Source organism: Haliotis rufescens, unplaced genomic scaffold, assembly GCF_023055435.1.
Source record: "Haliotis rufescens isolate VD_foot unplaced genomic scaffold, xgHalRufe1.0.p SCAF_118, whole genome shotgun sequence".
Classification (NCBI taxonomy): domain Eukaryota; kingdom Metazoa; phylum Mollusca; class Gastropoda; order Lepetellida; family Haliotidae; genus Haliotis; species Haliotis rufescens.
The window spans coordinates 237,925-252,473 of NW_025963800.1; the positions used below are offsets into that span (position 1 = coordinate 237,925).

Here is a 14,549-nt window from a genome sequence, read left to right on the forward strand (position 1 = left end):
TAAATACCTGAATATTTCGCACGATATTTCTTTACCCATAATGCCTTTGACCAAAACAATATGGCGGTGTTGTAGTAAGATGGAAAATACCAATTTACACTGTATGTGTGAGTAAAACTGCAATCATAACGACCCTTACAACAAATTTCGGCTCTTGCTGCACGGTGAGAGAGATGGTAAGTCGGACAGATCGTGTTGGATTACTCGCAATCGGTCGCAAGGAAAAATGATTAGACACCTGACAAGACTCAGTCGAGTGTGAACAGAAAACAAAATATATTATTATTTCGATCTTCCAGATTCTTTGGTTATTATGTCATGTATATTATCTGTTCGAGTACTGTTTGCTCACTGTCACACGTGGAGAAGTACAAATGTAGTCTGGAGAGCATGAATGCCGTGATATGATACTTGAAGAGGAAGTCTGACTGTTATTGTAGTTCAACTTGTACTTCCTCACTATGATAGCTCGAGCTGCTTAATGTTGGTGAACCTAGTGATATGACAGTGTTGTATTCACCAAACAAGAAGACCAGTGCATATTTACCAGGGAGACACTGTCTATTACCTGGTCGTCTGCTATCAAGCTAAGTATCATACTCATCAATCATGACCACAGGGGTTTATGTGTGAGCTCTTTGCATGATTTTGACAGATTCACATATTCGTTATCACACTCTTTGAGCGATTGTGTCATTTTAATCTTATTTGTGTAACTGTGACTTTATTGTTATCATGAAAAAGTCAAAACTGCCATGAAAATATTTTAGATTTATTTCATAATTTCTCGATAAAGAATTGTTTCTGGTGCTTCACTGTGAGCTCCCTGTTGTAATCCCTACAGGTCTGTTCTACATCTGCGCACAAACCAGTGACAGTGGCTGTTTTTGTTTGTGTTAAAGAGTAATAGATCATACATGTATCAGAATTTAGAGACGTATTTCTCAGTTTTAGTCAATCAGCTTTAGCATGGTTAAGAACCATTTAGCATTTGCATCTACTACTTTGTCACAAGTACTTGCAGTGATCATCATGCTTGTAGACCTGTGAAGATCTGGGTTAGAATAGGTCTTCAGCAACCCATGCTTGCCATAAAAGGCGACTATGCTTGTCATAAGACGTGACTAACAGGATCCAGTAGTCAGGCTTGGTGACTTGGTTGATGCATGTCATCGTATCCCAATTGCGTGGATCAATGCTCATGATTCAATCACTGGATTGACTGGTCCAGGTTTGATTATTTTCACACAGCCATCATATACATGTAGCTAGAATATTGCTGTGTGCGGCGTTAAACAACAAACAAACAAACATCATGCTTGTTATGACCATGGTAAAGCTTGTTTTGGTAAGGTCAACTGCAGACCAGCACTACAAGCAAGTGGATTGTAATTAATGTGTGTGTCATTAATGAGGGGTGATTGGCTTTATGTGTGCAAATGAAAATTGATGATGCAAATAGTTTATTTGAACATGTTGAATAAATACATCGATAATGATGTCAAACATACAAATGTTTATGTATTTCCACATTCTAATCATGCTCTAATTTCCCCTATTTGAAGTTCATATTCATCAGATCATTTAAAGTATGGGCTGCTATGCGAAATGAAAGCCATGTTGCTTTTTTTAGTTCACCTTGACGTCATCACTGTCATTGGCATGATTGGCGTGAACTTTCGAGTATTCAGCCATCGGTTGTCCTTTGGTTCTCAAACTCGAAATCTCATCTCATCCAAACCTGCTGAACATATGGATATCATTTTCACATAAACAAACTCCTTATTACCCAGTCATTTGAGTTTTTGTGATAGAAACTAAGAAAAGGACGCAAATTGTCACTAGCACCTGAGCCCGAGTCAGTTTGTCTTATGTTAATGTGCAAGTAAAGTGAAATGAATGCACCTTTGTTACTACTAAAGATTTAGTCAATATCCAAGTGAGAAAAATTCAAAATATTCATAAGAAGTATTTACATGTCCAAGCAAAATTGCTGAAATCACACGCTTTGTAATTGTCTTCCAAAACAATCCTATTTTGGGGCGTGGCCTGAAGCTAGCGTTGCAGCGGTGACAACTGTTTTCAGTGGCTCATATGTTTACAGTGTCTATCTATCTTGTGATTCTCAGTCATTATAGATATGTACTGTTTGGGCTATTTCTGTTAATCCTACAAAAATAACAATGTTGCATAAATTGTTGAATGTGAGAAACGACCTTTGATCTTGACATTGTGAATAATTAAAATAACAATTAATAATCGGCAACTATAGATGTTTCATGACTAACATCCTGTTTGGTTAATAAACAACTAGCTGTCCTTGGCCCTAATCCACACAATATATGCCTGTCAGGGATTATCTACTGAGTAAACAACTGAAGGCATCTTCAGTGTTGTTGCTAAGCTGACATATTAAAGTTGTGGACATGGCAATCGGTTAATCGGCATAAGTTAATCCGAGGCAGAAGCAGTCGCTTTTTATCATCTGTTTTATGCTTTTTCCGTTTTTCAAATTTTTATTCTGTTCAAACAATTGTTATTAAGTATGCTCTAAAGTATTAAAATCTGCAAAGTCGCTATGTTGACTTTACTTGCCCTTTAAAGGCATCTCTAGTGCTTGTAGAATTTTAGGCTGTTCAGGAGATGTCCTTGTATGTTATCATTATATGCATGATAAGGGCTGTTAGTTGCATCCCTAGATAGGATGCATTATTTTCTTGTGCATCATGCACCAGAGCTCCAGATAAGCTGCGTATCTGCGTAAAATACGCATCAGAAATGCAGAAATACGCAGTAAAATAAAATCCAAGCGTATCAAATACACAACGAACATTACAGATACGCTACAAAAATATAACTTGTGCGTATCATCAAAATATTGTGAAGTAACCCTGCGTATTCGATTAGCAAATCAGCAACTTATTTTGAAATTATAAACGGGCATTCCGTCAACCTTGCCAAACTCCAAGATGACAGTTACATCATGATCATTTGCCATCACACTTTCTTGTGGAAGTATCGTAGTATAAAGCTCTCGAACCCACACGACACCAGTTTGCAGGGACTAGATGTATAGTGGTTTTAAATATTTAACTTAAATACCCACATGTGTAAAAACTAGTGGGTAACAGAAATTTGAATACCCAGATAGAATTACTGATACCCAATGATTTTAAAATGCATGGGTAAAATACCCACAGCACCAAAAGCTTATCTGGAGCTCTGTGAACGCTCAAGTACTTGGTACAAGTTTCGAGGAAAAGTGCTTTTTATACAGAATGATTATTTCCAATAATAATTGTACATGTATTTCCTGTTTTACTAGGCATTTTAGTATATGTGCAGATACAAATATCATTGTCTGTGATTTTCTTGTAAAATTAAATAGCAATCATCTGTTCATAAGGTTGCTCTTAGTGATTACGTTCCATATGCCACACATATGATAATGCAGATTATCGATGATGGTAAAGTTATCTCCCCTTTCCCTTCTCCCTTGTATTCACAAACAATTAAGCATAATCCTAAAAGTTTCAAATGGGTTTCAGATTTGTACAGTACCTAAATTTTGTTATTTCATTGTAATTTGAGTTTGAGATACAATAACAGTTGTGTGTACCATGATCTGTTGCCATAAGCTGGTATTTGTAGGGCAGTGGTAGAAATTGGCACTAGTCCTATAGTCCTTGCCAAACTGCCCAATAATTAAGGTATCATAAGGACTAGTAGAAATTGCCATTTGTATGAGCTTCAATATACTGTTTTCGACGTAATAAGCGCCCACGGCGATATTTGCTAATATATTGGCTAGTGAACAATCCCAATTAGCACCCCTTGCGATTGATCAATGTACACAAAACTTATTTATTTGCGTATGATACGCACTCGTGTGTTATATGCAACCTGAATTATGGGCAATTAAATTCTGGAAAAATATATCTGTCGTACATGAACATTCAGGCTGTCAGCATAAACCACGAAATTTATCTTTTTTTCCACCAAAATAACATTCTAATAAGAGCCTCCTTTATCTAATTTTGAGAGCGCCCTGGGCGCTTATTACGTCGAATACGGTATGTTATCATTATAAGGACGAGTGGACTAAAACTGTTAGTTTCTATTGCTGTAGTGTGGTGGTTAAAGATTTGCTCGTCACACCGAAGACCCAGGTTAAATTCCCTGCACAGGTTCAATGTGTGAAGCCCACTTTTTGGTGTCCCCAGTCGTGATATTGCTGGAATATTGCTACAACTGGCATAAACGATACCACTCACTGGTATTTGTATGACAAACAAAAGGTACCTGGTGTATGTAAAAGGCGAATTCCGGACACTGAAATCAAACAAGGCTTTTTCTGCATAGAGGTGTAACAATATGGTGGAGTCATGATAAGATACCTATCCCCATACTATGGGTCTGATGCGATTTGTATCCTGATACAGTACTTTTGTTTCATAAGTTGATATTCCTTTGCTTTGGATGTGAATCACAACCCTGAATCAAGAAACACCTCCAAACTCTTTAAACAGTGTTAAATATGTTTTAACATGATGTTGATGATGTATAGAGCACATCACCAAAGCCCATCACTGATTTACTGTTCCTTAACTAACTGATATTGAGAACATGTTCTTCCACCCACATAACTTGTGTTGTAGTGTATCACATGTATCACGATACAGAGGTTGTAAATCGATATGGGCCTTGTATTGGGATACAGGACTGTATCGTCATGTTGTCACACCACTATTTCTGCAAGTGGTTAGGATGTTTTGATACTTCTTTTCAATGATTTGATTCCAGGAAATGTTCCCTTACTCTATTAACAGTCTAATATTTTGATAAGGATGATTTCATAGTTTGTTTTGTTTACAATATTTTACACAATCTGATCACAAACAACTTAAGGTGACTTTGATCTGGAAAAACACTCTGTGCTGGTTGCCTAATTACTACCAGTATCTAGCATCACTCAATAAAAAACAGAAAATGTTCTGAGCATTTACAACAATATATGAGGTCATTAAAAAGGTTAGCACAAAATGTTTCGAGAACTTGAAAAATATTTTTTTTGACAATGTCTTTTCAAGAAATGAATAGTTATGTTTGTTTTATATTTGATAAAGGTGAGCTACTGTACCTGGTGTGCTCTGGTTTTAGAAACAGCAGCATGTTTAGTAACAAATATATTCAGTGTTTACATTGTGTGACCATATTGGATTTCATTTGTCAAGGGAGCGAATGCATCCCAGCTCGAGAAGGAGATTGGATCAGAACAGTTCCCAGCCAATGAGCACTACTTCGGCCTTGTCAATGTGAGTAGTTGTTTGTAGTTCTTGTCCATAAGAATAGATCTGTGCTACAGAATGAGTTGCCATCTTTAAAGATTTATCTAGACCGTCTCACAGGCAATTTTTGTTGATATAGATCATGATAGATATAGCAGATGCTGTGGCTTGTTTAGGTGACTTGTATTCCACTGACAACAAGACCACTATAGAGGGAGAGTCATTATTGTTTTTATTGCCATGTTAAACTAACTCCGAATATGAGAAAGTAAAACTTTCCCAATTTTGCTCAAAATAATAATTTTTACCCAATTTGCAAGGGGCAGTTTGTTTGGATTTCACGATAAATCCCTGATCTATCTGATGGTAACAATGGTAGTCCACAAGGAAATGTTTTTAGCATGTTTAGTACTTATTGAATTTTGCAAGTCTTGGACAAGCAGCAGTGTTAGAAATTGGCACTAGTCCTGTAGTCCTTGCCAAACTGCCCAATAGTTAAGGTGTCATAAGGACTAGTAGAAATTTGCCATTTGTAAGGGTTTTGCTATATGTTATCATTATAAGGACTAGTGGACTACAAATGTTAGTTTCTATCACTGATAGCTGCAGTCTTCTGTTATTACCAAGCCTGTGTAGGAGAATGCCACTTTGTTTCAGTTTGGGAACACATGTTACTGCAACTCGGTGCTGCAAGCTCTGTACTTCTGCCGGCCGTTCCGGGAGAAGGTCCTGCAGTTCAAGCAGCATCAGAAGAGTCAGAAGAAGGAGACTCTGCTCACCTGCCTGGCCGACCTGTTCTACAGCATCGCCACACAGAAGAAGAAGGTGGGAACAATTGCACCAAAGAAATTCATCACACGTCTTCGCAAGGAGAATGGTAGGTTGGCTAATTATGTTTGACTCTTGTGAGAGAAGAGCCCTCAGAGTCTCAACTTATCCTGCATTCTTTTCTGTATGTCATACATGTATCTGCACGGGGGATGGTAAGCTGGACTGAATGTAGTGGCCTACAGGGTTTTCAGAGTCCTAGGGGAAACATTTGGCACAGTGGAGAAAGAAGCTGACATTTACCATGTACAGTTACGCCCCTTTCCCTTGCAGGATCCAGTTGCAGATTGACACTGAATATGGTCCTTGGCCTGTCAGCATGGTCAGCACCATACCTGTGTCAGGATCAAGTCTTATGAATAGATTCAGTGGCTGAAGTCACATGTGGTTTTCTGATTTCAGAGCAGTTTGACAACTATATGCAGCAAGATGCTCATGAATTCCTCAACTACCTGCTGAACACAGTGGCGGACCTGGTCCAAGGTAACACTCCCAGCTGCAGTATATAACACTCCCAGCTGCAGTATATAACACTCCCAGCTGCAGTATATAACACTCCCAGCTGTAGTATATAACACTCCCAGCTGCAGTATATAACACTCCCAGCTGCAGTATATAACACTCCCAGCTGCAGTATATAACACTCCCAGCTGCAGTATATAACACTCCCAGCTGCAGTATATAATACTCCCAGCTGCAGTATATAACACTCCCAGCTGCAGTATATAACACTCCCAGCTGCAGTATATAACACTCCCAGCTGTAGTATATAACACTCCCAGCTGCAGTATATAACACTCCCACTCCAGTATATAACACTCCCAGCTGCAGTATATAACACCCCCAGCTGCAGTATATAACACCCCCAGCTGCAGTATATAACACCCCCCACTCCAGTATATAACACTCCCAGCTGCAGTATATAACACTCCCAGCTGCAGTATATAACACTCCCAGCTGCAGTATATAACACTCCCAGCTGCAGTATATAACACTCCCAGCTGCAGTATATAACACTCCCAGCTGCAGTATATAACACTCCCAGCTGCAGTATATTACACTCCCAGCTGTAGTATATAACACTCCCAGCTGCAGTATATAACACCTCCCACTCCAGTATATAACACTCCCAGCTGCAGTATATAACACTCCCACTCCAGTATATAACACTCCCACATCCAGTATATTACACTCCCAGCTGCAGTTTATAACACTCCCAGCTGCAGTATGTGACACTCCAAGCCCCGACTTCAGCATAGCTGGAAGTTATAACTTTTTAAAGACCTACTATGTGTTATTATAAAGTTTTCAAAGACCTACTCTATGTTACTATAAAGTTTGTAAAGACCTACTCTGTGGTATTATAAAGTTTGTAAAGACCTACTCTGTGATATTATAAAGTTTGTGAAGACCTACTCTGTGATATTATAAAGTTTTCAAAGACCTACTCTGTGATGTTATAAAGTTTGTAAAGACCTACTCTGTGATATTATAAAGTTTGTAAAGACCTACTCTGTGATGTTATAAAGTTTGTAAAGACCTACTCTGTGATGTTATAAAGTTTGTAAAGACCTGCTGTATGTTACTATAAAGTTTGTAAAGACCTACTATGTGTTATTATAAAGTTTGTAAAGACCTACTCTATGTTACTATAAAGTTTGTAAAGACCTACTCTGTGATGTTATAAAGTTTGTAAGGACCTGCTGTATGTTAGGTAGGTGTTTACAAGCTTTACAATAACATGAAGTTTGTAAAAACCCATACACAGTAATGAAGGTTATTATGTGAACATCAGACACCTCCAAAAACAACAGATGACATCACCGGAGGTTTCTAGAGACAACAGAGTCACATGAGAGGTCAACAACACTGAAGGACAGAACTAAAGTCATGTGCATCCAAGTTGTGAGGGGGGTAATGTTAGTGTGACTTACCCGTGTATTTTATTCCCAGCAGAGAAGCAAGGCAACAAGGCCAAGAACAGCGCCGTGGACAGCAAGTCCAAGCAGGAGGCCACGTGGGTCCATGAAATATTCCAGGGCACACTCACTAATGAAACACGGTGCTTGAACTGTGAAACGGTAAGTGTGTCAGCTTGTCAGTCCTGTATACACAATGTCGATGAACTCACAAACACACATGCAGCTCAGAGGTTAGTTTCATCTCCTGCGTTTCATTATTTGAGTCTGTAAACCAGTTAAATCAAATCTCATCTGAGGGAGGTGCGGAGGTAACAAATATTTGATGTGTATAATTTGATTCAGTGGCTGAAATCACCTGTCTTATGATTAGATTCAGTGGCTGAAGTCACCTGTCTTATGATTAGATTCAGTGTCATTATTATTGAATCCGTAAACCAGTTAAATCAAATCTCATCTGAGGGAGGTGCGGAGGTAGCAGATATTTGATGTGTATAATTTGATTCAGTGGCTGAAATCACCTGTCTTATGATTAGATTCAGTGGCTGAAATCACCTGTCTTATGATTAGAAACAGTGGCTGAAATCACCTGTCTTATGATTAGATTCAGTGGCTGAAATCACCTGTCTTATGATTAGAAACAGTGGCTGAAATCACATGTCTTATGATTAGATTCAGTGGCTGAAATCACCTGTCTTATGATTAGATTCAGTGGCTGAAATCACCTGTCTTATGATTAGAAACAGTGGCTGAAATCACATGTCTTATGATAAGATTCAGTGGCTGAAGTCACCTGTCTTATGATTAGATTCAGTGTCATTATTATTGAATCCGTAAACCAGTTAAACCGAATCTCATCTAATGGAGGTACTGACATAAGGTAGCAGCTACTTGATGTGTATAACATCCGAGGTATGTTGTCCATGTTCAGGTGAGCAGTAAGGACGAGGACTTCCTGGACCTGTCCGTGGATGTGGAACAGAACACGTCCATCACACACTGTCTGCGTGGCTTCAGTAATACCGAGACGCTGTGTGCCGAACACAAGTATTACTGTGAAGTCTGCTGCAGCAAACAGGAAGCTCAGAAGCGGTAAGCATTCCTACCAAGTATCAGGCTGGACTGCAGTATGTGTAATGTGTGGAGATGCTGTGTGCCTAGAGTATCAGGCTGGACTCCAGTATGTATAATGTGTGGAGATGCTGTGTGCCCAGAGTAACAGAGTGGACTCCAGTATGTATAATGCATGGAGATGCTGTGTGTCTAGAGTATCAGGCTGGACTCTAGTATGTATTATGTGTGGAAATGCTGTGTGCCTAGAGTAACAGGTTGGACTCCAGTATGTATAATGTGTGGAAATGCTGTGTGCCTAGAGTAACAGGGTGGACTCCAGTATGTATTATGTGTGGAAATGCTGTGTGCCTAGAGTAACAGGTTGGACTCCAGTATGTATAATGTGTGGAAATGCTGTGTGCCTAGAGTAACTGGCTGGACTGCAGTATGTGTAATGTGTGGAGATGCTGTGTGCCTAGAGTATCAGGCTGGACTCCAGTATGTATAATGTGTGGAGATGCTGTGTGCCCAGAGTAACAGAGTGGACTCCAGTATGTATAATGCATGGAGATGCTGTGTGTCTAGAGTATCAGGCTGGACTCCAGTATGTATTATGTGTGGAAATGCTGTGTGCCTAGAGTAACAGGTTGGACTCCAGTATGTATAATGTGTGGAAATGCTGTGTGCCTAGAGTAACAGGGTGGACTCCAGTATGTATAATGTGTGGAGATGCTGTGTGCCTAGAGTAACAGGTTGGACTCCAGTATGTATAATGTGTGGAAATGCTGTGTGCTCAGAGTAACGGGGTGGACTCCAGTATGTATAATGTGTGGAGATGCTGTGTGCCTAGAGTAACAGGCTGGACTCCAGTATGTATAATGTGTGGAGATGCTGTGTGCCCAGAGTAACAGGCTGGACTCCAGTATGTATAATGTGTGGAGATGCTGTGTGCCCAGAGTAACAGGCTGGACTCCAGTATGTATAATGTGTGGAGATGTAATAGTACAGCTGATGGTGCTGTGTTGGGTCTGGCGGTCACAGACTGTAATTAGAGTAGTAGTTGGTAGTGATTTTAGAGCTTCAGCTAACTTCAGCTTAATGCTGAGTAAGCAGTTTCAATCTTTGTTTCATTCAGAATGAGAGTGAAGAAGTTACCCCAGATTCTGGCGCTACATTTAAAGAGGTTCAAGTACATGGAGCAGTATAACCGATACATCAAAGTGTCCTACCGGGTCGTCTTTCCACTGGAGCTGCGATTATTTAATACAGTAAGTCATCTTGGTCATTCCGCCATGGTGCCCTTAGTGCAAGCACTGACCCGAACTTGTAAATGTTCCCCGAGGGTCAGTGGTCACCATGTGTTGTAAACATGCTGTGGGGGTCAGTGGTCACCATGTGTTGTAAATATGCTGTGAGGGTCAGTGGTCACCATGTGTTGTAAATGTGCCCTGAGGGTCAGTGGTCACCATGTGTTGTAAACATGCTGTGAGGGTTGGTGGTCACCATGTGTTGTAAACATGCTGTGAGGGTCAGTGGTCACCATGTGTTGTAAACATGCTGTGAGGGTCAGTGGTCACCATGTGTTGTAAACATGCTGTGAGGGTTGGTGGTCACCATGTGTTGTAAACATGCTGTGAGGGTCAGTGGTCACCATGTGTTGTAAACATGCTGTGAGGGTCGGTGGTCACCATGTGTTGTAAACATGCTGTGAGGGTTGGTGGTCACCATGTGTTGTAAACATGCTGTGAAGGTTGGTGGTCACCATGTGTTGTAAACATGCTGTGAGGGTTGGTGGTCACCATGTGTTGTAAACATGCTGTGAGGGTTGGTGGTCACCATGTGTTGTAAACATGCTGTGAGGGTTGGTGGTCACCATGTGTTGTAAACATGCTGTGAGGGTCAGTGGTCACCATGTGTTGTAAACATGCTGTGAGGGTTGGTGGTCACCATGTGTTGTAAACATGCTGTGAGGGTCAGTGGTCACCATGTGTTGTAAACATGCTGTGAGGGTTGGTGGTCACCATGTGTTGTAAACATGCTGTGAGGGTTGGTGGTCACCATGTGTTGTAAACATGCTGTGAAGGTCAGTGGTCACCATGTTTTGTAAATGTGCCCTGAGGGTCAGTGGTCACCATGTGTTGTAAACATGCTGTGAGGGTCAGTGGTCACCATGTGTTGTAAACATGCTGTGAGGGTTGGTGGTCACCATGTGTTGTAAACATGCTGTGAGGGTCAGTGGTCACCATGTGTTGTAAACATGCTGTGAGGGTTGGTGGTCACCATGTGTTGTAAGACCCCCCTAGACTTTTCCTCTTTTTTTTCGGGAAAAACTGCTCACATCCCTGCACCCTGTATGGGTTCTTGTGCACATTGTTTGTTTGTGATGTTATCAAGCACTGCTTCACGTGTCCATGGATGAGTTACAGGCTGTTAGTGAGGGTCGGCATTCACCCTGTATGGGTTCTTGTGCACGTTGTTTTGTGATGTTATCAAGCACTGCTTCGCGTGTCCATGGATGAGTTACAGGCTGTTAGTGAGGGTCGGCGTTCACCCTGTATGGGTTCTTGTGCACGTTGTTTGTTTGTGATGTTATCAAGCACTGCTTCGCTTGTCCATGGATGAGTTACAGGCTTTCAGTGAGGGTCGGCGTTCACCCTGTATGGGTTCTTGTGCCTGTTGTTTGTTTGTGATGTTATCAAGCACTGCTTCACGTGTCCATGGATGAGTTACAGGCTGTTAGTGAGGGTCAGCGTTCACCCTGTATGGGTTCTTGTGCACATTGTTTGTTTGTGATGTTATCAAGCACTGCTTCACGTGTCCATGAATGAGTTACAGGCTGTTAGTGAGGGTCGGCGTTCACCCTGAATGGGTTCTTGTGCCTGTTGTTTGTTTGTGATGTTATCAAGCACTGCTTCTCATGTCCATGGATGAGTTAGATGATGCCATGATTGAGGTGTACATTGCTGACTGCAGTTGAAATAAAACAAAAGTATGTATTAACTAATTTCTCTGTGTGTAGGACATAGTATTATATATGATGAACATATTGTGTTCTTGTATTTCAGTCTGACGATGCCTGTAACCCAGAGAGGATGTACGATTTGGTAGCTGTAGTGGTGCATTGTGGGAGTGGCCCGAACAGGGGACACTACATCAGTATCGTTAAAAGTCATGGGTTCTGGCTGCTATTTGATGATGACATTGTTGATGTGAGTAAAATAGGACATGCACCACACACTGGAAATGACCCAGTAAATGACCAAACATTCATGCTTCCTGTGATTGACATCCAGCTAATGTACCCAGATGCCTAAACAGTATGTTAACAAAATCTTAAATAATGCCTCTAACCTTAATTTGGATGAAAATGTAAATAATAATTTTTTGTGGCCTGAGACATTTGGTTTCATATTAATAGGTGATTGTACCCTCTGTTCATGAGTAACATTTTATCAATATTTCTGTTAATTTCTCTAGAAAATTGATGCCAGTCAGATTGAAGAATTTTATGGAATTCCATCAGACATGCAGAAAAACTCTGAGTCCGGCTACATATTGTTCTACCAGTCCCGAGAGTGATTTTCGGGGATGAAGATTTCCCGGATGTCCAGTATGAAGCACAAACTTGAGCAGTACAGTAGCTGCAAGAAACTTGACAGATATGTGGGGTGTGTTTGGTGCCCTCCCAGGCAGCGAGGGACTTGGCTGTCATTACTGTGTCAGGTGCCTACTGGGTGTACAGGACTTGTCCATCATTATGTACTGCTATGTATCAGCACCTTTCAGACAGGGTCGCTGTATGACCTTGAACCTCCCAGCCAAGGTCATCTGTCACAACCACAGAGAAAACCAGCAGTTTTAGTCCAGGCAAATATTTAATCAGTGTCCAAAACTTTCAAAGTCTGCAACAAGTAACACTGAGATTCTGTTCCAGCTCCAGGTGTTCCTTGTTACGGCTGGCTTGTCTCACGATGGCGGTGTTGAAGTTAGAGATTTAGAAGGTGCCATGGTGCAGATAATAAGGGAGCACACCCATCTAAGGACTCCCCAATACTCCAGCACTGGGACTGCCAATATGGCTACAACTCTTCCATAGTCAAAAGCCTACACTGATAATTAAGTTAAACGTACAGTTATTCATCACTCATACATGAAAGGCACATTGTTGATGCCCGGGACTATAATAAAGTTGGGGGAGAGTTATCTCCCTTTGAGAAACGTTACAGTAGCTTTATCCTCGGGAACATGTTCATGTAGAGAGGATTTTCATAAATGTCATGTTCATGTTGTTTGCATGTTACATTTGAAGCAGCTGCACTTATGCTACTTGATGTGCTTGTCAGCTGCGCACAGTGCGTGTTAGGTGTTAATCATGTCAGACTCCAAGACGCCACAGAGCGTCTTGGTAAAATGTAACCGTTTATGTATTATGGTAAGGTTTAAAACGGACTGGCTTGGACATGTCTGAACACTTGTTGTTTCAGATGTAAGGTACAGCTGAAGGTGAGCGTGGTATTTTCCTGTGTTTAACAGTCACTGTCATTGGTGGGCAGGGCTGGTGGAATTGGAACACTAATACTTGTTTAAAGCCTTAGCAGACATTGAATATTCATTCCCTCAAAACGGTGAAAATCTTTTCTTGATTACTATATTTTTTTATACTGAGTGAGTACGCTACTGTAAGTTTGAGTATCTGCACGCAGCAGTGCTAACTCTGGCTTGTCACTGAGTCCCAGCACAGTGATGGAGCAAGTTATTGTTGCTGTGTGCGTGTACAGGCTGCATGCTGTTGTTTATGTGGAAGTGTACGTAGGTTAGACAGTGCACCCAGGCGGGGAAACTCCCATCTTCCTGAGGCAGGGGCGTTACCTGACTAAGTCCAGTTTCCACCCTTGCCGAACTATGCTGGAATTATGGAGTTATATTTTGGCTGGTCTTACGAGTCTTTACATAATCCATTCAAACTCGCGTAAGAAAATCGACATCCGATTAGTAAACTGCCATGCACATTTCAGTTGATTGCAGGATTTGCAAAGCATGTGTACTGCTGACTGAGCACCAACAGATATTTTCCAAATCCTTTCATGTTTTTAATCATCGTGCTCACGTGATTTGATGCACTTCGCAAGACCCATTTTATCACAATATAGATTTTGATTATTGATTAGATTGTCTTGTCTGGGCCAGCCATTTTGTACGAAGCAAATGCAAGTGATATGAGAGATGGAATCTGATTGGTCAGAAGGAGGGACATAGAAGGGACATAACTCATAATAGCCACTGGCGGTGCTACGATTGAGCCCAGAAGTTCAGCAAGTTTTACAGTCGGTTATCTCCCTTACCTCGTTGAGATGGAAAACCCCAAAATGAGATTCACCTTGAGTAAAGATGGATATAAGTATTGGTTACCATGGTTACCTCTCTCAAGAAGGAAGCACCTGTTATGTTGTTATTGTGAATG

At 40.9% G+C, this 14,549-nt stretch overlaps 1 protein-coding gene across 1 annotated transcript; it reads left to right on the forward strand.

The window, feature by feature from the left end:
• Positions 1-25: 25 nt before the first annotated feature.
• LOC124123870 (ubiquitin carboxyl-terminal hydrolase 46-like) lies at positions 26-14,226 on the forward strand. Its single transcript, XM_046487060.2, has 9 exons — positions 26-176; positions 5,235-5,315; positions 5,946-6,165; positions 6,519-6,599; positions 8,070-8,197; positions 8,967-9,127; positions 10,224-10,356; positions 12,154-12,297; positions 12,566-14,226. The coding sequence occupies exons 1-9, from the start codon at positions 174-176 to the stop codon at positions 12,665-12,667; spliced, it is 1,053 nt and encodes a 350-aa protein (XP_046343016.1). The 5' UTR covers positions 26-173; the 3' UTR covers positions 12,668-14,226.
• Positions 14,227-14,549: the final 323 nt, after the last annotated feature.